The 26,981-nt window shown below is 39.6% G+C and overlaps 1 protein-coding gene across 2 annotated transcripts in view; it reads left to right on the forward strand.

The window, feature by feature from the left end:
- The window catches only part of LOC124805293 (E3 ubiquitin-protein ligase ariadne-1), an 88,155-nt gene that overhangs the window by 32,183 nt on the left and 28,991 nt on the right, over window positions 1-26,981 (forward strand). For both annotated transcript variants that reach the window (XM_047265804.1, XM_047265805.1), the window contains exons 5-7: window positions 10,838-11,053; window positions 20,007-20,228; window positions 21,814-21,944. In XM_047265804.1, the coding sequence (XP_047121760.1) occupies window positions 10,838-11,053; window positions 20,007-20,228; window positions 21,814-21,944 (569 nt within the window). The remainder of the gene's footprint in view (window positions 1-10,837; window positions 11,054-20,006; window positions 20,229-21,813; window positions 21,945-26,981) is intronic.

Raw genomic sequence — 26,981 nt, forward strand, 5'->3', positions numbered from 1 at the left:
TCACTAGATGGTAGAGTTTTGTCAAGGCTGGCTCCCGCAAGGCTATCAGTAGTTCTACTGGAATGTCGTCTACTCCCCGGGGCCTTGTTTAGGCAGGTCTTTGAGTGCTCTGTCAAATTCTTTATGCAGTATTGTATTTCCCATCATATCTTCACCTACGTCCTCTTCCCCTTACATAATATTGCTCTCGAGTACATTGCCCTTGTATAGGTTCTCCGTGCAGTCCTTCCACCTTTCTGCTTTCCCTTCTTTGCCTAGAACTGGTTTCCTATCTGAGCTCTTGGTATTCATACAAGGGGTTCTCTTTTCTCCAAAGGTCTCTCAAATTTTCCTGTAGGCAGTATCTATCTTACCCCTAGTGATTATGCCTCTACATCCTTACATTTGTCCTCTAGCCATCCCTGCTTACCCATTTTGTACTTCCTGTCGATCTTGTTTTTGAGACATTTGTATTCCTTTTTGCCCGCTTCATTTACTGCATTTTTATATTTTCTCCATTCAGCAATTAAATTTTGTCTCTCTTCTATTACCTAATGATTTCTACTAGTCCTCATCTTTTTACCTACTTGATCTACTGCTGCCTTCACGATTTCATCTCTAAAAGCTATCCATTCTTTTTCTACTGTATTTCTTTCCCCCACTCTTGTGAATTGTTCCCTAATGCTCAAACCCTCTACAATCTTTGGTTCTATCAGTTTATCCAGGTTCCATCTCCTTAAATTTCCACCTTTTTGCAGTTTCATCATTTTTAATCTACAGTTCATAAGCAATAGACTGTGGTCAGAGTCCACATCTGCCCCTGGAAATGTCTTACCATTTAAAACCTGGTTCCTAAATCTCTGTCTAACCATTATACAGGGTGTACCACTCAAATCTCCCTGATTTCAAAGACACAGGAAAAAAAAACCCACAGTAGATACAACAATGAAAAATGCACCACATTGTACAACATCTCAAAGAATTTATTTATTTATCATCAATACACCTGTACATGTGAACCATTTGTAACATGAAGAATATCAAATCTATATTCAATTTCTTGTCAAGTTCTCTGTAACATTTCCTCTGTTATTGTTGCAATTGCATTAGTGATACGATGTCGCAACGTAGAAATATCGTCCTCTCTGGTAGCAAACACATGGTCCTTCACGAATCCCCACATGAAGAAATCAAGCAGCATAATGTCAGGTGAACGTGGTGGCCAGGCAAAGGTCCTCCACGTCTGATCCAACAATTGGGAAATTTCCTATCTAGGAACTTGCGAACAGCCGTTGACCAATGCGGCGGAGCTCCATCTTGTTGAAAAACGATATTGGGTTGCAAGTCTTGTATCTGTGGGTACACAATCTGCTCCAACATGTCCAGATACACTGACCCATTCACTGTTTGTTCCGCAAAGAAGAATGGTCCAACAATCCTGTCGTGCATTAGCCCACACCGGATGTTTAGTTTAGGGCTATCACGAACATGTTAATGACATGTGGATTTTGCGAACCCCAAATCTGAACATTATGCCTATTAACCATTCCTGATAGATGAAAGATTGGCTCATATGAAATAAACATCTTTCCACGAAGCTGGCATCCACATCAATACGCTGCAGCATATCTGCAGATTTGTTGTGAGCATGGTTTGTCATTCATGTCAGATGTTGCAGAATTTGCACTTTGTAAGCACACATATGAAGACACTGGTGAACTACATGATGCAATGTTGATCGAGGTACATCAAGTTGCCTAGATGCTTGATGAATTGACTTACGTGGGCTTCTGAGAAACATTTGTCTCACATCCTCCACTGTTTCTTCTGAAACTCCGTAACGTGCACCGCCAGAATGTTTCAGAACAGTTCCTGTTGCCAGAAACTTCCTATACAATTTCTTAATTGTTTTCACATCAGGTGGCTCACCTTCATACACACAATGATAATTTCTTTGCACAGTAATCAGCTATTTTGTTTCTGCAAACCACACTACTGCTTGTGTGCACTGCTGTGGAGTCACCATTTTCACATCCTGCAACCATGCTGCACTCCGGAAATAACACTTGGCACTTCTGACATGGGAATATAAATTCTTTAAGATGCTCTACAATGTGGTGCACTTTTCATTGTTGTATCTACTATGGTTTTTCTCTCCTGGGTCCTTGAAATCAGGGAGGTTTGAGTGGGACATCCTGTATAATCTATCTGAAACCTTCCAGTGTCTCCAGGCCTCTACCAAGAATACAACAATCTTTCATGATTCTTAAACCAAATGTTAGCTATGGTTAAGTTATGCTCTGTGCAAAATTCTATCATGCAGTTTCCTCTTTCATTCCTTACCCCCATTCCATATTCAACTACCAATTTTCCTTCTCTTCCTTTTCCTACAAATTTCAGCCCCCGATGACTATTAAATTTTCATCTCCCTTCACTGCAGAGACTGCCGCGTAATAGGTGTAAAACAAAGCATAGGCCAGTACATAGATGCTGAGTGAAATGCATTTGGCTGTGAAGAGAGCAATGTATGAAACCTTCAGTGACTATTGCAGCTGAATATTGTCAAATGATCTTTGACAAAACCCAAAGAAATTCTGGTCATATGTAAAGGCTATTAGTGGCACCAAAGTTAGTGCCCAGTCATTCGCAAATGAGACAGGAACTGAAATTGTGGATAGCTAATGAAAACGTAGAATGCTTAACTTAGTTTTCAAATGTTGCTTCCAAAAGTAAAAACCCAGTAGAATTGCTCCAATTCAATCCTTGTACCACTGGAAAGATGAGTGAAACAAGTGTTAATGTCAGCAGTGTTGCGAAACAGCTGAAATCATTAAAATTGAACAAAACTCCATATCTCAGTGGAATCCCTGTCAGATTCTGTATCGAATTTGAACCTGAGTTAGCCTCTTTTCTAACTATAATCTATCAAATGTCCCTTGAACATAAAAAGTGCGCAGTAGCTGGAACAAACACAAATCACACCCATTTGCGAGAAGGCTGTAGAAATCAGATCCAGCAGCCTTAACATCGACTTGTTATAGAATCATAGAACACATTCCGAGCTCAAACATAGTGAGGTATCTCAAACAGAATGACCTCCATTCCAATCAGCACGGATCCTGAAAACATCAATCATGTGAAACCTAACCCGCACTTTTCGTACAACGTACTGAAGGGCAGTTAAGTAGATGGAGTACTTCTTTATTCCTAATAAAGGATTTGAATCAGTATCACCTCTACCCATATTATGAAAAGTATGATTGTATGGGGAATCAAGCAAAATTTGCCACTGGATTGAAGACTTTTTGTAGGGAAGATGCAGCAAGTTACCTGAGATAGCGAGTCACTGTCAGATGTAGAAGTCACTTCGGGTGTGCCCTAGCGAAGTGTGTTGGGACCCTTGCGTATTAATGACCTTGCAGACAATATTAATGGTATCCTCGGACTTTTTGCAGATGATGCAATTTCTTTAATGAAGTACTGCCTCAATGAAGCTGCATAAATATTCAGCCAGATCTTGATAAAATTTCAAAGAGGGGCAAAGATTGGCACCTTGGTTTAAAAGTTCAGAAATGTAAAATTGTGCACTTCACAAAATGAAAAAATTGTAGTATCTTCATCTCATAGCAGGGATCCTACAGTTGTCGCCACATTCCACATCTATGTCACAAGACGCCTCGATCATGCCAATCCTCATAATCCTCCTTTATTCCTCTTCTCTCTGTAACTTCTTGGATAGTCCTTAGCCACACTTTCCATGGTTTTCCTCTTCTTCTCCTCTCAAGTGGCTGCCATGAAAGTACTCTCTTGAGCTATATCTCTCCATCTGTTCTTTTGATATGCCCAAATCATTATAGCGGTATTTCTGCTATTCTATATGTAATACTCTAATGAGTCTGCCTGCATCTCTTATTTCCTAGTGCCTTGAAATGAGAGAAGACCTGCATACTATCCTCCCCACCCCTCCCACAGTGGTATTCCACAGTCCACTGAACCTACACAATGTACTCGTCCATCCCTACACAACCCCTGCTCCCAACTCCTTACTTCATGGCTTATACCCCTGTAATAGACCTAGATGCAAGACCTGTTCCATACATCCTCCCACCACCACCTACTCCAGTCCGGTCACAAACATCAGCTATCCCATCAAAGGCAGGGCTACCTGTGAAACCAGCCATGTGATCTGCAAGTTAAGCTGCAACCACTGTGCTGCATACTATGTGGGCGTGACAACCAACAAGCTGTCTGTCCACATGACTGGCCACTGACAAACTGTGGCGAAGAAACAACTGGACCACGTTGTTGCCAAGCATGCTGCCAAACATGATATCCTTCATTTCAATGACTGCTTCACTAGTGACCACGATACATGAGACACGCAAAATACCCTCAGACTTCAAGAAGAATATACTAATTCCAATCCCAAAGAAAGCAGGTGTTGACACGTGTGAAAATTACCGAACTATCAGCTTAATAAGTCACGGCTGCAAAATACCAACATGAATTCTTTACAGACAAATAGAAAAGTTGGTGGAAGCCGACCTTGGGGAAGATCAGTTTGAATTCTGTAAAAATGCTGGAACACATGAGGCAATACTGACCCTACGACTTATCTTAGAAAATAGATTAAGGAAAGGCAAACCTGCATTTCTAGCATTTGTAGACTTAGAGAAAGCTTTTGACAATGTTGACGGGAATACTCTCTTTCAAATTCTGAAGGTGGCAGAGATAAAATATAGAGAGCTAGGACTATTTACAATTTGTGTAGAAACCAGATGACTGTTATAAGAGTCGAGGGGCACGAAAGGGAAGCATTGATTGAGAAGTTAGTGAGACAGGGTTGTAGCCTATTTCCTATGTTATTCAGTCTGTATATGAAGCAAGCAATAAAGGAAACAAAAGAAAAATTTGGATTAGGAATTAAAATCCATGGAGAAGAAATAAAAACTGTGAGGTTTGTCGATGACATTGTCATTCTGTTAGTGACAACAAAGGACCTGGAAGAGCAGTTGAACAGAATGGACAGTGTCTTGAAAGGAGGATATAAGATGAACATCAACAAAGCAAAGCAAGGATAATGGAATGTAGCAGAATTAAATCATATGATGCTGAGGGAATTGGATTAGGAAATGAGACACTTAAAGTAGTAGATGAGTTTTACTATTTAGGGAGCAAAGTAACTGATGAAGGTCGAAGTAGAGAGGATGTAAAATGTAGACTGGCAATGGCGAGGAAAGTGTTTCTGAAGAAGAGAAATTTGCTAATGTCTAGTATAGATTTAAGTCTCAGGAAGTGTTTTCTGAAAGTATTTGTAGAGAGTGCAGCCATGTATGGAAGTGAAACATGGGCGATAGATAGTTTAGACTAGAAGAGAATAGAAGCTTTCGAAATGTAGTGCTACAGAAGAATGCTGAAGATTAGATGAGTAGATCATGTAACTAATGAGGAGGTACTGAAGAATTGGGGAGAAGAGAAATTTGTGGCACAACGTGACTAGAAGAAGGGATCGGTTGGTAGAACGCGTTCTGAGGCATAAAGGGATCATCAGTTTAGTGTTGGAGGGAAGCGCTGAGGCTAAAAGTAGAGGGAGACCATGGCTTGTTTACACTAAACAGATTTAGAAAGATGTAGGTTGCAGTAGTTACTCGCAGATGAAGAACCTTGCACAGGATAGAGTAGCATGAAGAGCTGCATCAAACTCTCTGGACTGAAGACCACATCAACAACAACAACAACATCAAATCCAGTACCTTCAGCACATTCATCTTATAGGTGTGAGAGACAGATACCATCCTTATTTCAGTTCTCTCGTTATTCTGAAGGCCTCTCAAGAAATTTCTTTCCCCGCATTAACGTCATGTTCTGGAAACTTGTAGAGTTTGATACTTTTTATGTAAATTTTTGGGATTTCCTCTGACAACAGCATCTCAAACAATAGCTGTAGTGGCACTGTGTTATATGCTTTCTCAAGATCTATAAAGACCAAATGACTACTGAGATTCCTTTCAAATATCTTACGCGTGATCTTAGTGTTAAGATGTTATGTACACATGAGCTATGTCTTCTAAAACCACTTTGTTTTTCTACATCATTGACGTATTTTTCATTCTTGATTTTAAAATTCTCCCATACAGCCTGTTAATTGAACTTATAACACTTATGCCACAATAATTGCTACACTTTTTCTTGCTTCCTTTTGTGTGTTTCTGGCTTAGATACACCAAGTCCCACATTGCTGGAATTTCCTCCCCATACCACATACATTTATTAAATGTTAAATAACTTTCTTAGATATTTAATAACTTGCTTAGATGTTCCTATAGAGTGATTGGGCCATACCTTACTCTGTTGGTACATTTCCAGGTGCTGGTGATTTCCTAATTTTCATTTGTGTAGCGGTGTTCTGTACCTCTTTCATAGTTGTTTTCTCTACCTCCTCACCATCCTAGTTCTTCTGTATCCCCACTTTATTTCGTATACTCTGTCCTTCCTTCTGTAGCAGGTCTTTAAAATGCTTCTCCCTCTATACCAGACTGGCAGATTTGTTCTTTCTTTTACTTCTTTCCTCAGCCTTGTAACCATTTTCCATGTTGCCGCCACTTTTGTGCTACCCATGCATCGATTGATTTCCTCCTATTTATTTTAGCAGATTTCATTTTCCTCTTTGGATGTGTCGTTCTTTACTCCTCTGTTCATTCTGACATACAAGGCTCTCAGGTGTTTGTCCTCTGTTCTCTACCAATTATTATAGAACATCTTTTTTAGGCTTACTTTTTCTTTAATGCTCTGAGTCCATTATTGTGGTGGCTGCTTTCTTCCTTCTATGTGCTGCCCCAGTGCTTCAAATGCTGCTTCATGCATAAATTTTTTAATTCCTTGGTACATATGCTCCATTGTTCCATTCTCTAAGTGTCTCAGTTTGTTAGACAGTTGTAAATTGTACAGACTCTTGTTTCAAGCTATCCAATGAGATCGACAGGAAATGCAAAATGGCTAAGCAGGGATGGCTAGGGGACCAATCTAAGGATGTAGAGGCCTATCTCACTAGGGGTAAGATAGATACCGCCTACAGGAAAATTAAAGAGACCTTTGGAGATAAGAGAACGACTTGTATGAATATCAAGAGCTCAGATGGAAACCCAGTTCTAAGCAAAGAAGGGAAAGCAGAAAGGTGGAAGGAGTATATAGAGGGTCTATACAAGGGCAATGTACTTGAGGACAATATTATGGAAATGGAAGAGGATGTAGATGAAGATGAAATGGGAGATATGATACTGCGTGAAGAGTTTGACAGAGCACTGAAAGACCTGAGTCGAAACAAGGCCCCCGGAGTAGACAATATTCCATTGGAACTACTGACGGCCGTGGGAGAGCCAGTCCTGACAAAACTCTACCATCTGGTGAGCAAGATGTATGAAACAGGCGAAATACCCTCAGACTTCAAGAAGAATATAATAATTCCAATCCCGAAGAAAGCAGGTGTTGACAGATGTGAAAATTACCGAACTATCAGCTTAATAAGTCACAGCTGCAAAATACTAACACGAATTCTTTACAGACGAATGGAAAAACTAGTAGAAGCCAACCTCGGGGAAGATCAGTTTGGATTCCGTAGAAACACTGGAACACGTGAGGCAATACTGACCTTAAGACTTATCTTAGAAGAAAGATTAAGGAAAGGCAAACCTACGTTTCTAGCATTTGTAGACTTAGAGAAAGCTTTTGACAATGTTGACTGGAATACTCTCTTTCAAATTCTAAAGGTGGCAGGGGTAAAATACAGGGAGCGAAAGGCTATATACAATTTGTACAGAAACCAGATGGCAGTTATAAGAGTCGAGGGACATGAAAGGGAAGCAGTGGTTGGGAAGGGAGTAAGACAGGGTTGTAGCCTCTCCCCGATGTTGTTCAATCTGTATATTGAGCAAGCAGTAAAGGAAACAAAAGAAAAATTTGGAGGAGGTATTAAAATTCATGGAGAAGAAATAAAAACTTTGAGGTTCGCCGATGACATTGTAATTCTGTCAGAGACAGCAAAGGACTTGGAAGAGCAGTTGAATGGAATGGACAGTGTCTTGAAAGGAGGATATAAGATGAACATCAACAAAAGCAAAACAAGGATAATGGAATGTAGTCTAATTAAGTCGGGTGATGCTGAGGGAATTAGATTAGGAAATGAGGCACTTAAAGTAGTAAAGGAGTTTTGCTATTTGGGGAGCAAAATAACTGATGATGGTCGAAGTAGAGAGGATATAAAAGGTAGGCTGGCAATGGCAAGGAAAGCGTTTCTGAAGAAGAGAAATTTGTTAACATCCAGTATTGATTTAAGTGTCAGGAAGTCATTTCTGAAAGTATTCGTATGGAGTGTAGCCATGTATGGAAGTGAAACATAGACGATAAATAGTTTGGACAAGAAGAGAATAGAAGCTTTCGAAATGTGGTGCTACAGAAGAATGCTGAAGATTAGATGGGTAGATCACATAACTAATGAGGAGGTGTTGAATAGGATTGGGGAGAAGAGAAGTTTGTGGCACAACTTGACCAGAAGAAGGGATCGGTTGGTAGGACATGTTCTGAGGCATCAAGGGATCACCAATTTACTATTGGAGGGCAGCGTGGAGGGAAAAAATCGTAGAGGAAGACCAAGAGATGAATACACTAAGCAGATTCAGAAGGATGTAGGTTGCAGTAGGTACTGGGAGATGAAAAAGCTTGCACAGGATAGAGTAGCATGGAGAGCTGCATCAAACCAGTCTCAGGACTGAAGACCACAACAACAACAACAACATCCAAGTTGTATTTCTTAGTATCCACTGTCCTCATGGGAATATTTGCCTCTTTACTTTGTCTTTGGCCCTTGGATGTTGCTATCATCTTTGTACCTAACAGGAAGTGATCTGAGCCATGTTCTGTACCACTTTAGATGCTTAACGTCATTTGTTGTTAAGTTGGAATTTTTCTTTTGAATAATATAGTTTATTTTCGACCTAATATTTCTGGAAGGACTCTGTCATGTGTACTTGTAGATCTGCTTGTGGGGAAAGAAACCATTTATAATCCTGAATGACAGTGTCTCACACATATTCTCTAATCCTTCCACATTGTCATTTACTGTGTCATCTCCATATCTTCCCACTACTCTCTATCAGTGGCCACCCTCTACTTTTCCATTAAAATCTCCCATTAAATGATTTCTTCCTAATCTGCTATATTTTAATTTCCCTTCCCCTTGATTTTTGCTTCACTGAAATACTTCTCTTTTCTTTTTAGCCATTTTCATCTATGTGATGATCCAGTCTCTTTATTTTTTCCAGGCTTTTGACTGAGATCTTGAGCTGAGAAAACATTTTACTGGCCCAGCGATTCAACCCCACCTTCATGGACTGGGCAATATTTTGGGTTGCCATCCCATAGGCAGACGGCTTCCCAAGGCTTTGAGCTCTGCCCACCCAACGAAACAAATGAAAGAAACCTCAGTACTGGAGGTAGGGAAGATGGGACATTGTGAGACACCCTTCATCTCGTTCCTCCCCTGGAGCCTGACCAGTGTGGGAGATCCTACCGGCAGTTATGCTGCCACCAGTAAAGCCCTCCACTTCATTGAAATACGCAAATCCTCTTGCTCACAAGGGCATTGCTACAGTAAGGCAGTGTCTCGTGAGAAGGAAAAATATGGTATCATATGATTATAATATCAGTGAGTTACATTTGGCCTCAGCCAACTCGTACAAATACCTGGATGTACACTTTGTACAGATATGAAAGGAAACGATCACCTAGGCTCAGTCGTGAGTAAAGCTGTTGCTAGGCTTAGGTTTATTGGTATTATATTGGGGAAGTGCAATCAGTCTACACAGGAGAGTGCCTGCAAATCACTCATGCGACCCATTCTAGAATATTGCTGTAATGTGTGGGATCCATACCAAAAAGGACTAATGGAGTATTGAATGTAGACAGAGAAGAGCAGCACAAATGGCCGAGGTTTGTTTAACTTGTTGTAGAGTGTCACAGAGATGCTGAAGGAACTGAACTGGCAGGCTCTTGAAGACAGGTGTTAACTACCCTGAGAACACCTACTTTCAAATTTCTCACATAGGGATCATAAGGAGAAGATTAATTTAATCTGTGAATGCATTGTAAACAATCATTCTTCCCATTCTCCGTATGTGAATAGAATAGGAAGGAACCCTAATAACACATACAGTGGAGCGTACCCTCTGCCATACTCTTCACAGTGGTTTGCAAGTATCAATGTAGATATAGGTAGCAGGCGGAGGTGCTATACAGAGCAGGTGTTGCCTGTTGAAAGATGAATGTCTGATGATGGTTTACAAGTTGACCGAAGCCGGTCACCATTGTCATAAATGTTTTTAAGTGATCAAGACTCTTTAAATACAATACATTGACTGATTAAGATCTGAAGTATTACTATGTCAGTTACAATTAAACAACTGATGCTCTCATTTACCCGATGATTGCAACTGTTGGTGAATCAACCCCAGCAGGGCATTAATTGTTGTGGCGAAACATGACAGTTAACAACTTGCTTGGTCTTCCCCATCATGCAAACATGACATTGTTTCAGAAACACCACTAGATACACTGCTTATGTGCCTCAGGAGCATTTATTTTGTCAGGAATTTCTAAAAGAGCACACTGTTTATTGCCCGACATTTGTACACATCCAGCAGTCTAATTATTCTTGTTGTTCTCATTAAATATTTGGATGCTGTTACTTTGATATGTCAAAACTTTAATGTGGTGCCATAGGCACTGAGTTTTCTCTTGTGGAATATGAGTTTTCTAGAACTGACTTATGGCGTAACTTAAGAAACATCTTGTGCTGTTTTCACAGATGATGACTGGCCTCGAGTGTGGTCATCGTTTCTGTGTCCAGTGTTGGGCTGAATACCTTACAACAAAGATAATGGAGGAAGGCATGGGACAGACAATAGCCTGTGCAGCACACGGCTGTGATATTTTAGTAGATGATGCAACTGTGATGGCTCTTGTCCGGGACTCGAAAGTAAAGTTGAAGTACCAACATCTTATAACGAACAGTTTTGTTGAGGTGAGTAACTTGAACTCGTTGATGTATTGTGTTAGTGTAAGTGGATATTCATATGAAATAACCACAGCATCAGCTGCTGCAGAAAAGACATTGTAATGAATGTATATGTTTTCTGAAAGTGAGGAAGGTGGGGGACAGGGAATGAATAATTACAAAGAATCTAATTCTCAGACAATAGAAAGTCCAGTTTGGAATATTGGTAACAAATTCTGTCATACATAGAATTTAGAGGAAGGGTAAACAGACAAGCAATAAACAAGTATTACTGATTTTGTGCAGTCAGCAATATTAGTACATCATTGGATACCCTATACATTGAAATTGTCTCTATAACTTGCAACTCCGATTTTTATCCCATCATTAGTGTATATCTTTAAAGTGACCAAGTCTTGTTATAAGTTTCTCACCAAGTGCAGTGGTACAGCAGCGAAACTGAGTGGTCATAATCATTGGATGGTAGCTTGTTTCGTAGCTTTCTTAAGCAAGTTATTACAAATTAGCATGTCAGGATGAATTTGTTGCCCCTACCCTTGGCAATAACTAAGGTACTGCTTTATTTCTAATGAATGCAACATTGCTTCAAAGTTAAACACTTCCTGCTTAACACTGTGGTTCTTGATCGTGGTAAAGCAGAGAGGGGGTTAAGAGATTCTGCAGAACTGTGTTGAGAATACTGTTTCACAGTACCTACTGTTCACATATTGGGTTCTTTCAGCTGTGGCCCATAGATACAGAATCTTTTACACAATGTTTTGAAATTATGGTGCTCATTTTATTGCTTGCCATTCTGGATGTGAAAATTGTATGCCAGTTTTGATCCAGTGTTGTAAATGTGGTAATCTTCTTATTACAGTATTTCAGACCCATCTTTGAATGTATTAAAAAGATGTGTTTAATGGGAAAATATATACACATTTTTTATTAGTTGAGAAGACATTTGAAATACCTTAAATAATTGCACAACAATGTAAAGAAAGGATAGATAGCTGCTTGTCATAAAGATGACACGTTATGTTGGAGACAGGCACAATTAAAAGACACTTACACATTAGCTGTTGGCCACAGCCTACATCAGAAGAAGAAAGAGAAACACGTACTAGTCATTCGTACAAGCAAGCAAACATCACAGGCGCATAACCACCAACTCCGGCAACTCAGATCTTCCCACCTTTCAGGGTGAATTCTTGTGTTTCATAGCTCCTGTACAAGGTTAAATAAATTCAACGATTCTGAGAAGAATAGAATGCTACTCACTTGAAAGATGACACATTGAGTTGCACAATAAAAAGGCTGTTAAGAACTGATCTTTCGGTCAAAGCATTCTTCAGGAAGGAAAGGAGCAAAACACACCCATGTGCACCCCCCTCCCCTGCCCCTCCACCCCCCACACACTCACAAAGTGAGTGAGTGTGAGTGTCACACAAGGAGATACACACACACGCACACACACACACACACACACACACACACACACACACACACACACACAACTCCTATCTTCGTCTGTTCTAGCTGGACTGCAACTGTTGTGTTGAACGAAAGCAGTAATCTGGAGTGAGGCAGGAAGGGGGGATAGTAGGGTAAGGGTGTAGACTAGTGAGTACAGTGGTAGAGAGTAGTGCACAATGAGAGTGAGAGGACATGAATTGGAAAGAGGTGATAGGATGGAGGGGGTGGAAACCGTTGGGTGGAGAGTGTGGAGATAGTAGGTTATCATAGGTTGAGGTTGGAATAATTTAGAGAGCAGAGAGTAAAGATAATTCCTATCTACACATTTCAGAAAAGCTGGTAGTGATGGCGAGGGCCCAGATGGCCCTGGTTGTGAAGCAGCCATTGATGTCAAGAATGTTATGTTCAGCTGCAAATTGTGCCACAGGGTGCTCTTGGCCACAGTTTGGCAGTGGCCATTCATCCTGGTGGGTAGTAGGTTGGTAGTCGTACCAATATGAATAGCTGTGTAATGATTGCAGCTTGTTTAGGTGGAGGGGGAAGAATCTTTAGTAGGATGCCTCTCATTACAGGGTATGATGAAGAATGTGTTTCAGTTGTTCCATCTAGGGGTGGTATTGGGTCACTAAGTTGCATTCCTTCATAGCTGGTCCGGGGGGGGGGGGCTCTTGGGAGGATTGGGTGGGTCGGGATATGGCTCAGGAAACTGGTTAACAAGCTAATTCTGGGAGTTGGTGCCTGTCTGTGAAGGTCTTTGTGATACCTTCAAGACACTGGGCACAGTAGTTCTTGTCAGTGCAGATACGCCAGAACCAGGTGGCCATGCTTCAAGGGAGGGATTTTGTGGAAGGGATAGCAGCTCTCAAAACACAGCTACTGTTGATGGTTGTTGGGTTTAGTGTGGACAGACATGTGAATGGAGTCATCAGAGAGGGGAGGAGGAGGAGGAGGAGGAGGAGGAGGAGGTGGTCAACATCCAGGAAGGTGGCACACTGGGTTGAGGAGGACAAGGTGAAGCGAGTGGGAGAGAAGATGTTGAGGCTATGAAGGAATGAGGATAGATTGTCTTAGCCTATGTCTAGATCATGAAGATATCATCAGTGAACCGGAACCAGACCAGGGGTTGGGTGTTTTGGGAGTCTAGGAAGGTATCCTTTAGATGACCCATAAACAAAAAAAGTTGGCATAGGGGGGCCACTGTGCATGTGCCCAGTGACTGTGGCATGGATTTGTTTGTATACAAGGGTGTATATGTCCCAGGAAATTTGGGAAAAACATGAGATTTTTTCACCTGGGAAAAACTGGGGAAGTTTTCATTGTTTTAATTTTCAGTTCAATTTTTGTGATTTTGGCTGGTAAGAGCTGATACTGTAACAAAGAATTTTACTTTACCCCACTACTGCAGAATAATTCTGCAACAATAAAATGTAACCAAGTGAGTAACACCAAAATAAAAATTTAGTTCCAAAGAAAATGTGCCATTTAAAACACCAAAACACACTGCACACACAAGCATCTTCCAACAACAAAATGTGTCATTAGGACAAAGAGCATACGTACACTTCATAACAACAAACTGCTTTCTACGAGTGTGACATCACAACTGTTTGCATTTGTAACAGGTCGCAGGAAAACATTGTGAATAGTTGCTTGTGAAACATTACTTTCAAAGCAAATTTCCTTTTATACAAGATGAATTATGTTGTGTGTTAGTATTTGTGATTAATTCTTTAATTGCAACACATTTGACTCTCATTCAAAACTTAATATTTAGAGCGCCAGCCGCTTGGCAAAATTTCAGGCTCAGAACACCATCCATTTATGCCATTATTTAAAATTTTAATGGCACATATGCATTTGCTTTGTCTTAAAGGATGACACATGCTAAAAAAATACCAAGAATAAACATTAGTTTTCCGTATTTATTGCAGTTCTTACATAAATTACAAATTAAAGAACCTTCAACATCACAGCGCGTCAGAAATCGATGGTTAATATATTACAAAACTAAAAACCCGCCACGATTGCAAAAAAAGCACCTAGTGTTAAGTGTTAACGCAGGTTTCGGCGTAGATAACTAAACCTTCATCAGAACAACAATAAAACCCACAAGTGCCTAAGAAGACCTTTGTCAATGATTAAAAGCACACCATGGCTATACCCTTCCCCATGAACCATGGACCTTGCCGTTGGTGGGGAGGCTTGCGTGCCTCAGCGATACAGATGGCCGTACCGTAGTTGCAACCACAACGGAGGGGTATCTGTTGAGAGGCCAGACAAACGTGTCGTTCCTGAAGAGGGGCAGCAGCCTTTTCAGTAGTTGCTGGGGCAACAGTCTGGATGATTGACTGACCTGGCCTTGCAACATTAACCAATGCGGCCTTGCTGTGCTGGTACTGCGAATGGCTGAAAGCAAGGGGAAACTACGGCCGTAATTTTTCCCGGGGGCATGCAGCTTTACTGTATGGATAAATGATGATGGCATCCTCTTGGATAAAATATGCCGAAGGTAAAAGAGTCCCCCATTTGGATCTCCAGGCGGGGGCTACTCAAGAGGACATTGTTATCAGGAAAAAGTAAACTGGTGTTCTACGGATCGGAGCGTGGAATGTCAGATCCCTTAACCGGGCAGGTAGATTAGAAAATTTAAAAAGGGAAATGGATAGGTTAAAGTTAGATATAGTGGGAATTAGTGAAGTTCGGTGGCAGGAGGAACAAGACTTCTGGTCAGGTGACTACAGGGTTATAAACACAAAATCAAATAGGGGTAATGCTGGAGTAGGTTTATTAATGAATAAAAAAATAGGAGTGCTGGTAAGCTACTAAAAACAGCATAGTGAACGCATTATTGTGGCCAAGATAGACACGAAGCCCACGCCTACTACAGTAGTACAAGTTTATATGCCAACTAGCTCTGCAGATGATGGAGAAATTGAAGAAATGTATGATGAGATAAAAGAAATTATTCAGGTAGTGAAGGGAGACGAAAATTTAATAGTCATGGGTGACTGGAATTCGAGAGTAGGAAAAGGGAGAGAAGGAAACGTAGTAGGTGAATATGGATTGGGGGTGAGAAACGAAAGATGAAGCTGCATGGTAGAATTTTGCACAGAGCACAACTTAATCATAGCTAACACTTGGTTCAAGAATCATGAAAGTAGGTTATATACATGGAAGAATCCTGGAGATACTAGAAGGTATCAGATAGATTACATAATGGTAAGACAGAGATTTAGGAACCAGGTTTTAAATTGTAAGACATTTCCAGGGGCAGATGTGGACTCTGACCACAATCTATTGGTTATGACTTGTAGATTAAAACTGAAGAAACTGCAAAAAGGTGGGAATTTAAGGAGATGGAACCTGGATAAACTGACTAAACCAGAGGTTGTACAGAGTTTCAGGGAGAGCATAAGGGAACAATTGACAGGAATTGGGGAAAGAAATACAGTAGAAGAAGAATGAGTAGCTTTGAGGGATGAAGTAGTGAAGGCAGCAGAGGATCAAGTAGGTAAGAAGATGAGGGCTAGTAGAAATCCTTGGGTAACAGAAGATATATTGAATTTAATTGATGAAAGGAGAAAATATAAAAATGCAGTAAATGAAGCAGACAAAAAGGAATACAAACGTCTCAAAAATGAGATTGACAGGAAGTGCAAAATGGCTAAGCAGGGATGGCTAGAGGACAAATGTAAGGACGTAGAGGCTTATCTCACTAGGGGTAAGATACATACTGCCTACAGGAAAATTAAAGAGACTTTTGGAGATAAGAGAACTACTTGCATGAACATCAAGAGCTCAGATGGAAACCCAGTTCTAAGCAAAGAAGGGAAAGCAGAAAGGTGGGAGGAGTATATAGAAGGTCTATACATGGGCGATGTACTTGAGGACAGTGTTATGGAAATGGAAGAGGATGTAGATGAAGATGAAATGGGAGATACAATACTGCGTGAAGAGTTTGACAGAGCACTGAAAGACCAGAGTCGAAACAAGGCCCCGGGAGTAGACAACATTCCATTAGAACTACTGATGGCCTTGGGAGAGCCAGTCCCGACAAAACTCTACCGTCTGGTGAGCAAGATGTATGAGACAGGCGAAATACCCTCAGACTTCAAGAAGAATATAATAATTCCAATCCCAAAGAAAGCAGGTGTTGACAGATGTGAAAATTACCGAACTATCAGTTTAATAAGTCACAGCTGCAAAATACTAAAGCGAATTATTCACAGACTAATGGAATAACTGGTAGAAGCCGACCTCGGGGAAGATCAGTTTGGATTCCATAGAAATGTTGGAACACGTGAGGCAATACTGACCCTACGACTTATCTTAGAAGAAAGATTAAGGAAAGGCAAACCTACGTTTCTAGCATTTGTAGACTTAGAGAAAGCTTTTGACAATGTTGACCGGAATACTCTCTTTCAAATTCTAAAGGTGGCAGGGGTAAAATACAGGGAGCAAAAGGCTATTTACAATTTGTACAGAAACCAGATGGCAGTTATACGAGTCGAGGGGAATGAAAGGGAAGCAGTGGTTGGGAAGGGAGTGAGACAGGGTTGTAGCCTCTCCCCAATGTTATTCAATCTTTATATTGAGCAAGCAGTAAAGGAAACAAAAGAGAAATTCGGATTAGGTATTAAAATCCATGGAGAAGAAATAAAAACATTGAGGTTCGCCGATGACATTGTAATTCTATCAGAGACAGCAAAGGACTTGGAAGAGCAGTTGAACGGAATGGACAGTGTCTTGAGAGGAGGATATAAGATGAACATCAACAAAAGCAACACGAGGATAATGGAATGTAGTCGAATTAAGTTGGGCGATGCTGAGGGAATTAGATTAGGAAATGAGGCACTTAAAGTAGTAAAGGAGTTTTGCTATTTGGGGAGCAAAATAACTGATGATGGTCGAAGTAGAGAGGATATAAAATGTAGAATGGCAATGACAAGGAAAGCGTTTCTGAAGAAGAGAAATTTGTCAACATCGAGTATAGATTTAAGTGTCAGGAGGTCGTTTCTGAAATTACTTGTATGGAGTGTAGCCATGTATGGAAGTGACAAGAAAATGATAGAAGCTTTCGAAATGTGGTGCTACAGAAGAATGCTGAAGATTAGATGGGTAGATCACATAACTAATGATGAAGTATTGAATAGAATTGGGGAGAAGAGGAGTTTGTGGCACAACTTGACTAGAAGAAGGGACCGGTTGGTAGGACATGTTCTGAGGCATCAAGGGATCACAAATTTAGCATTGGAGGGCAGCATAGAGGGTAAAAATCATAAAGGGAGACCAAGAGATGAATACACTAAGCAGATTCAGTAGGATGTGGATTGCAGTAAGTACTGGGAGATGAGAAGCTTGCACAGGATAGGGTAGCATGGAGAGCTGCATCAAACCAGTCTCAGGACTGAAGACCACAACATCAACAACAACAACATGGCTATACATTTATAAATGAAAAAGAAAACACAAACAGTACATATGTACAAAGTCAAAACCACAACTTAACTTGCAGTTGCAGTTTATGGCGGGTCATGGCCCATCGAACATAGGCCGGTGTGAGGTGGAGCGTACACCATTAAGTTAAGTAGTAGTTTTGACTTTGTACGTATGTACTGTTTGTGTTGTCCTTTTCTTTTTCATTAATAGATGTATAGCCATGAAGTTCTTTTAATCATTGACAAAGGTCTTCTTAGGCACTTGTGGGTTTTATTGTTGTTCTGAAGGAGGTGTAGTTATCTATGCCGAAACCTGGGTTAACACTTAACACTAGGTGCTTTTTTCACAATCGCGGCGGGTTTTTAGTTTTTTAATTACAAATTATGCAGTAATGATGGAAAAACGTGCATTGTGGACTTCTTGAGCAATTTCCCACATAATTGAATTTTCACTGGAAAAGTCGATGTGCTTGACAAAATGTGTTCAGGCAAATAACCCATGAAATATTTAGTGCACAGCAGCAAAATTTGTAATTTTGCATGTCAGAAATATGGAGCTGCTGCAGTTTAAGCTGTGCTCTTAGGATCGTGCCTAACCACACCATCAGAGGAAAAACAGCAGAAGATTTTGATGACCAGTATTACATGTGACATCTTAGCTTTTCTTGTAGCTGCACCGTATGCATATTAATTTGAACCATTAAGTTTTCCTATTTGTGTGTTTGTACTACTTAACATTGATGTTGCTATTGGCTGACTACAACACATGACCTATGCCCAGAATAGCTGCGGTCATTGGTTGATGAGATCACGTGACATGCGCTATGATTGGCTGACAGAAGCAGAGTGCACAGTGCGATCTTGATTTCAGTGCTTTGGAAGCTACTGTACTCTGTGCAATTCATATTTATACTTTCGTAATACAAAAATATGCAGTATACATGTTGCCGTGCATGAAAGAAGTTCCACACCTATGTTTAAAAACCCTTGCCATTAAAAGGATTGATACATTTTACAGCTCTGACAGAAAGTATATTGTCACTTAAGACAGAAATAATGTACTTTCACCCAGTGTATAGTGTATTTTCACCTTTATAACTGGGAAATTTTGGAATTTTAAGTTTTTATCTGAAACCTCTCTGTGTAACAGTCTTTTCGTTGTACCAATCTGCAACTCAACGTGTCACGTGTCATCCTTACAGTGAGTAGCAACCTATCCTTTTCATAATTGTACAGCATACAGCAGTTTGATTTCTTCTATAGCTCCTAAATATTCACTGTGTGCTGTGGCTTAACTTCAATTCGCACTCTTCCAGCTGTGTACTGGATGTCAGTATGGTACTACACTTCTGCAGATACTCTGTTAAGAATCCCAATGCTAATGTATTTTAGATATTCGTCTAGCCAAAATTAATTTAGCAATCTTCAAAGTGTAACAGAGTCAGAGTGACATTCTTAGATACACACAGTATTTGAAGTGTCCCGTGAAAGTAAATACTTTACAGTTACATTGAAAGAATTTGTGACAAGGCAATTTACGGGACAGTCATTAAACAAATAGGTATGTGGATGAACTTGTCATTGTGGATATATATTTTGCAAGTGGTGTTGAGTATGCAACATAATTTTGGCAGTTATATCATAGACAGAACAGTTAGAGGAGGCAGTAACTAATGGAAGATTTTGTGAAGCTGTTGTATACCGTATACTTGACCTAAGAAATACATAGCAAGTTCATAATTTGTAAGTTCATTAAAGTTATATCCAAGATGATAACCTGGCCATTTGTCAAAATCGAAATAATAAATTTTGTCACACTAGATACAATTAATAAAAGAACATAATTTATTTCAAAACTCATTAATGCATTATTTGATGTGTTTTGTAAAAGAAATGTCAAACTAATAGGTGAACTATTTTGAGGATTCTTAAACACAAAAGTATAAGAAAGTAACTGATTAAAAGGTCTTACTTTTGTTGACTGTTCTAGAGAATTGGTCCACTTCAGGTTTTTAATTCTATGCAAGGTTAGAAACATTAATTGTATTTTTGTTGATTATTTACAGTGCAATCGTTTGCTGAGGTGGTGTCCCTCTCCAGATTGCAACAATGCAATCAAAGTGCAATATGTGGAAGCCAGGCCTGTAACATGTAAGTGTTCACACACGTTCTGCTTCGCATGTGGCGAGAACTGGCATGATCCTGTCAAATGCCACTTGCTGCGTAAGTGGATAAAGAAGTGCGATGATGACTCAGAGACTTCTAACTGGATAGCAGCAAACACAAAGGTTAGCATCTACATCCATATCTATACTCTGCAAACCACCATGAAGTGCATGGCAGATGGTACGTCCCATTGTACCAGTTATTAGGGTTTCTGCCCATTTCATTCATGTGTGGAGTGTGAGAAGAATGATTGTTGGAATTCCTGTGTGTGTGTGTGTGTGTGTGTGTGTGTGTGTGTGTGTGTGCAGTAATTATTCCAATCTTATTCTCATGATTCCTATGAGAGTGATACATAGGAGGTTACATTATATTCATAGAGTCTGTCTGTTCAGTTTCTTCAGTATCTCTGTGACAGTGTTCCACTGATCAAACAAACATGTGACCATTAATGCTGCCCTTCTCTCTGTACATTCAATATTTCCTGTTAGTCCTATTTGGTACAGGTCTCACACACTTAAACAACATTCTAGAACCGGTCACACGAGTGATTTCTAAGCAATCTCCCTTGTACACTGATTGAACTTCCCCAGTATTCTACCTATAAACTGAAGTCTACCACATGCTTTACCCACAACTGAGCCTGTGTGAACATTCTATTTCATATCACTACAAAGTTTTACATCCAGGTATTTGTATGAGTTGACTTTTTTTGTGAAGTACACATTTTTATATCTTTGAACGTTTAAAGCAAGCTTCCAATGTTTGCAGCACTTTGAAATGTTATCGAGAGCCAACTGAAAATTTGTACAGCTTCTTGCAGGAGATTAGATATGAAGTTGTTGCAGTAAAATAAATACTCAGATAAGAACTCTTGCTGAGCTATTTGACATGTTAACTGCAGATTTCATACAAAGATAACAATTTGCACAGTGCATTAGGAGCTCACACTCGTCACTGTAACTAAACTTCCAATTCCTGCACTCACCCTGCACTTACCGAGTGACAATGGTGTGAGAAGTAATAACTGCTCACACTGTGTACGAAAGGTGTGGAATATTCTTGTTCACTTACCATGCTCACATTCTTCATAAGAATATGTGCATGTGTACTGTATAAAGCCATATGAATAACAAATTTGGTAAAGGCAATATGTACTCACTGTGAAATATTTGAAAATATGTATGGGACATTGTGCATTGTAAGTAAGGAATCTGAACTGAAACGAAAGTGGATGCGTGGGAAGCAGCTCTCACTCCTCATTTAGAAGGGCGTCTGGCTTATAGAAGGCAATAAGACCAGTGATGTGACATTGGCTGCTGGACTCGCAGTTGGGCAGACCATGGTTAAAATCCCCCTCCAGCATTACTGATTTAGATCTTGTTTGGTTTACATCAGTCGGATGTAAGGATGATTCCTTTGGAAAGGAAGCTGACATCCTAGCCCCATTGTAATCCTACGTAAGCTTCTGCTCCATCTCGAATGACCTCATCGTCAATTGGATGTCAGAACATAATCTTTCTTTTCCTGTGCTAAATCTTGCATTTTGTTTATTACATGCTACTTTCTATATAACATTTTGAGAAACAAAATTTGACATGGATAGAACACAAAATCTTTCATATGGAACTGTAGTAGATAAGTCACCTGTTTTAAAGAACGAGACAAAGTAAGAAGTAACTTGTAACACATTTTGGCAATTATTTTCAGGAGTGTCCAAAGTGTAATGTCACAATTGAGAAAGATGGTGGCTGCAATCACATGGTTTGCAAAAATCAGAACTGTAAAGCAGATTTTTGTTGGGTGTGCCTAGGTCCTTGGGAACCTCATGGATCTTCATGGTAAGTTCTATCTCCATAAGTACCTGTAACTAATTCTCTGTGAATTAATGTGTTCTAGATATCACTAACATTCATTAGAATACAAGCAGTATCCATTTTTCCATTAAGTGATTCTAGTCACAGTAAAATTACTGACACTCACCTGTGGATAAAATCAAAAATTATAAAATATGGCATACTCAGGAGATTGAATTAGTTGTGTAGCTTTTCTTACTTAAACTACCACACTTTAATAAGTAAAAATGCAGTAAACAGATAAAGAATTATTTTAGGCCAGAAAGAAACAGTACTACCAGTGGATGCTTCATCTCTCCATCCTTTATTAAGATACTAAACAATGGAAAATCCATGATGGAACTTAACAGTATAATGAAAAGGATAGTTGCTACTCACCATATAGCGGAGATGGTGAGTCACAGAAAGGCACAATAAAAAGACTGTCACAAAGTTAGCTTTTGACCAACAAGGCCTTTGTGAAAAGTAGACAACAGACACACAGACACACACACACACACACACACACACACACACACACACATTCACACGAGTGTGTGCATGTGTGTATGTTGTTTTACTTTTCACAAAGGCCTTGTTGGCTAAATATTAACTTTCTGACCGTCTTTTTGTTGTGCCTTTCGGCAACTCAAGACCTCAGCTATTTGTTAAGATATTTTTTTAAATTTTTATTTTTATTTTTTATTAATAGTTCGTTCTCATTTCCATGCCTATTTCACTTACATTACCCATTCCAATACTTACTTTTTTACAGTGTTGCTATAGATCACTTCAGGGTAGTTCCTTAAATAGGCCATGGCTGCTTCCTTCCCTAATTTTTACCCATTTGAGGTAACTTTCTAATTGCCATAGTGCCAGTGGGGCTTCTTTCAATACCCCCTCTTCCACCCTTTGTACAACTAATTACTCAGAGTTTGTTCATGTGCCGTGTCTTTGCCATATTCTGCTGTTTGCGCTTTGGTTTTACAAAATTACATCATTCCAGTATCTTCCGTAGGCTGTTTTATTGAAATAAAAGTTAATTGTCTGTTTATTGTATTATTTCCCCCTTTGTTTCTGTAAGCTGTTGAGTGTTTCTGAGATGTGCTAAAAACTTGCTGTTGAAGACCATTAGTAGGTTATGAGATGACTGCTTTAAGCGCAGTATAACCCCGCTTTTACGATCCCGGAATTAACGTTTTCCCGCCATTTATGACATTTTTTATCGGTCCCATCAAATTTCCTATGCCCACAATGTTAATTTGCACCTGATTTTGCATCAACATAATTTTTATAATTTTCCTGTGATTTACATATCACGAAAAAATATTTGCGGAGAAAATATGATGCTAGTATAATGTTGGCCGTCCAGTAGTGTTTACAAATATTAAATGGTTAAGTTTCTTGACACCAGCGCACTCTATTCAGCGGATTTGAACGGGTAAATGAGTAAAATCTGTAACAATTATTTGTGCCGTATTTCCCGCCGCTGCCTAGCTCTACTTGGCATGGTGGCTGATGGGAGTAACTAGGTTCATTCGAATGAAGATATCATGACCAATCACAACCATTTTTGAACTGTCTCTATTGCGCAAATGGAGTTTCGTGATTATTGTGATCGTCGTGACACCTTTGTCGAACCATATTTAGCGTGCTTCAGTGTATGGCCACGTGGAGCGCTAGTTGACACTGTCATTCACTTTGTTTTGCTCAAATGTTTTTAGTGTAAACACAGTGCCGGTTACGTATTGTTTTCATGCTGAGCAAAATGTGTTTCAAGAATTTATTCTCGTTGTCAAGTACAGCATTTATGTATGTATTTTTTGTGATGATACACAAACAGACAAACAATGTCAGTGATAGTTTGTGCACGCTTGTGTGTGTGTGTGTGTGTGTGTGTGTGTGTGTGTGTGTGTGTGTGTGTTTTTCTACATAACTGATGAGGCACAGTAGGTACCTGATAACCTTAGAAAAATGGGCACGGTGCAAGAGATGCAGAATAACACTATACAAAATACTTATTTACATATTTGCACTTGACAACAAGAAAAAATTCTCGAAATGCGTCGTGCTAAGCATGAAAAAATACGTAATTAGTGCAGTATTTCATTATTTAAATAATGAATGACAGCTGCAGGCTTTCCAAAAACATCGATTTGACGTATGAAATTAAAATTTCTCAAAACACGTTGTTAAGCATGACAGAATACGTAACTAGTGCAGTATTTCATTATTTAAATAATGAATGACAGCTGCAAGCTTTCCAAAAACATCGATTATGATATTTGAAATTAAGTCAGATGTTTCCACTAGCCAAGCAGTTATCAATTCCAGTTACATTAGCTGTTTTTATTAGATAATCAGGGTGTATATGACCCAGGACAACCGGGAAATCCAGGAAAAACCCGGGAATTTTTTCGTCCGGGAGAAAACCGGGAAAATCCGGGAATTTTTCGGAATTCCGGGAATTTTTCATTGTTTTAGCTTTCAGTTAAATTTTTTAAATTTTGGCTGCAGAATTGATTCTCCAGCAAAGAATGTTATTGTATCCTGCTGCTGGAGAATGATACTGCAGCAGTAAAATATAAACGAGAGGGGAAAAAAAATAAAACTTTAGTGACAAAGGAAATGTGCAATTTACAACAACAAAAAACCGTGCACGCACAAGCGTTTGCAAATAGCAAAAATATGTCAAAGGCCATAGGGCGCAGACTGTAATTCTTCGTAACAATAAACTGCATGCTATGAGCATGACATCACAACTATTCACATTAGATTCGTTTGACCAATTGCCAGCGGTCTGTTGCACATGCGCATTTGACTCGCGTATAAGTAGTACCTTCTCCCGCTACTTGAAGTTTGGCTGTTAGCTGTATCGGTAGCAGCAGCAAGCAGCCGGATGCAAACAAGAAAAGTTTTTCTCGCGCGCCCTAGCTGCCAGATTCACGCTTGCACAGAGTTATAGTGGGGAGGGGGTTAACCTCCACGTGACGCGTGTTTACGTTAAGTGATTTCGCTGCTTCTCTTCGTGTACAGCTCCCAAGTCAAATGAAAACAAAACGGATTTCTGTGGCCGGGAGCTATCAAGTGAATTAAAATACATTCACATAATTACGGAGGGCAGAAATATATTATTAATTTTAGTTTTCTGATTTTATTTTATTTCCAAGTTAGTAGCAGTCAAGCATTAATCGCCTTGCAGAACAGTGAAGTTATTTTTGCAAGTTTGCTAAAGAAATTTAGCTTTATTAATCTTTCCGCTGAGGCAATCATTTTCTTTCCACGAACAATACGAGACTGGAATAGAAGGGAGAACCGATAGAGGTACTCAAGGTACCCTCCGCCACACACCGTCAGGTGGCTTGTGGAGTATGGATGTAGATGTAGATGTAGATTCTACAGTATTGGCTAGTTACAACTTTTCGCCGAATTTCAAGTGCACGTTATCATCTTCTGCCATATATGGCATTATGCCATAATAAAGAACCAAAACTGAGATTGTAGAGTACTGGTACTCCAAGAAAATTTACATCCCGAAAACCACACTGAAAAGCTTAATATCAGATGGGACCTACTTCATTGTGAATCTGGAAAAAGCCAATTCGCACTTCAAGCCGAATTATGCATTTTAGTATGGTTTACGAAATTCCGATGCTCTTTGGAGTACCCTCTGATGCCCTGTTTCTTTTATGGTGTAATGTAAACTCTTTTAGTGCTTTATACAAACAAACATACGGGCTTCCTACACCACTGCAGTTGCACACACACAATAATGCCTGTTTTCTGGCGCTCTCTGGAAACGTAAATCGAACCTATTTCTAACAAGTCTTCGGATAGTATTGCGAACGGTGGTTAGAAAAGCGTTACTTTCAAAGTAAATTTCTTTTTACGCAAGATGAATTATGTTACGTGTGAGAAAGTGGGATGGATATCTAAATCGCAGAGCGTTCGAAACTGAACAGTTCGAGGACCAGCCACTTACAAGAATTTCGAGCCAAGACATTTATGTCATAATTTTAAATTTACTGGCACATTTGTGTGATGTATCTTAAAATATAACACATGCAAAAAAGATCAATATTACATGTGAAAGCTTAGCTTCTGTTGTAGCGTGTTAATCTTAGAGACTAATATTATATGTGAAAGCTTAACTTTTCTTGTAGATATACAGTACTGTGTACATTAATGTAAACCGTTAACTTTTCCTCTTGCATGTTTGCGCTATGTAACCAGTGATCTTGCTATTGGCTGACTATAACATGTGTCCTATGCTCTGAATAGCTGTTGCCATCAGCTGACGAGATCTCGTGGCTTGAGATATGACTTGCTTACAAAAGGACATCGCAACTTCGGTTTCAGCGCTCCGCAAACTAACACGCTGTGTTTGGTGCAATTCGAATGTATACTTTCATAATACGAAAATATGGAACGTATATGTTGCTGCAAATCAAAAGTCTTTCCAACACTTCTCTCCTTTTTTTTTAAATTAAAAGTCTCTCCAAAACTTCTCTGCCCGTCTTTTCTTTTTTTTTTCCGGGAAGTTCTACGCGATTGTATAAAACGTTAACCATTCAAAGAATTGATAAGTTTTACAGTTCTGAGGGAAAATCTACGGAAAACCTACTGTCACTTAGCACATAAAAAGTGTATTTTCGCCCGGGAAAAAGCGTATTTTTTAAACGGGATATCCGGGAGAAATCCGGGAATAATCCGGGAATTTTTTTTCCTTGTCCCTGTATACACCCTGATAATAAACCTTTATTTGATCATAAAAAAAGCCCTGACAAGTCTTTTGATGCCTGTTGTGTACTTACATCATACATAAAGTACAAGGGGCTATCCTATACAAACTTTTACAGCTTAAAATATTATTTCCCACATTTTACATTTTTCCACATTTTATACCATTTTTTTAAGTCCCTTGAAAAGTGTAAAAGCGGGGTTTTGCTGTATGCTGCAGGTCTTCGCCAGCAGTGCACAGATTACAACTTTTTGAGAAGAGCAGGGATAAGAACAAATGGTATTGTCAGACTGGCTTTGAAC

The sequence above is a fragment of the Schistocerca piceifrons genome, chromosome 7, assembly GCF_021461385.2.
Source record: "Schistocerca piceifrons isolate TAMUIC-IGC-003096 chromosome 7, iqSchPice1.1, whole genome shotgun sequence".
NCBI lineage: Eukaryota > Metazoa > Arthropoda > Insecta > Orthoptera > Acrididae > Schistocerca > Schistocerca piceifrons.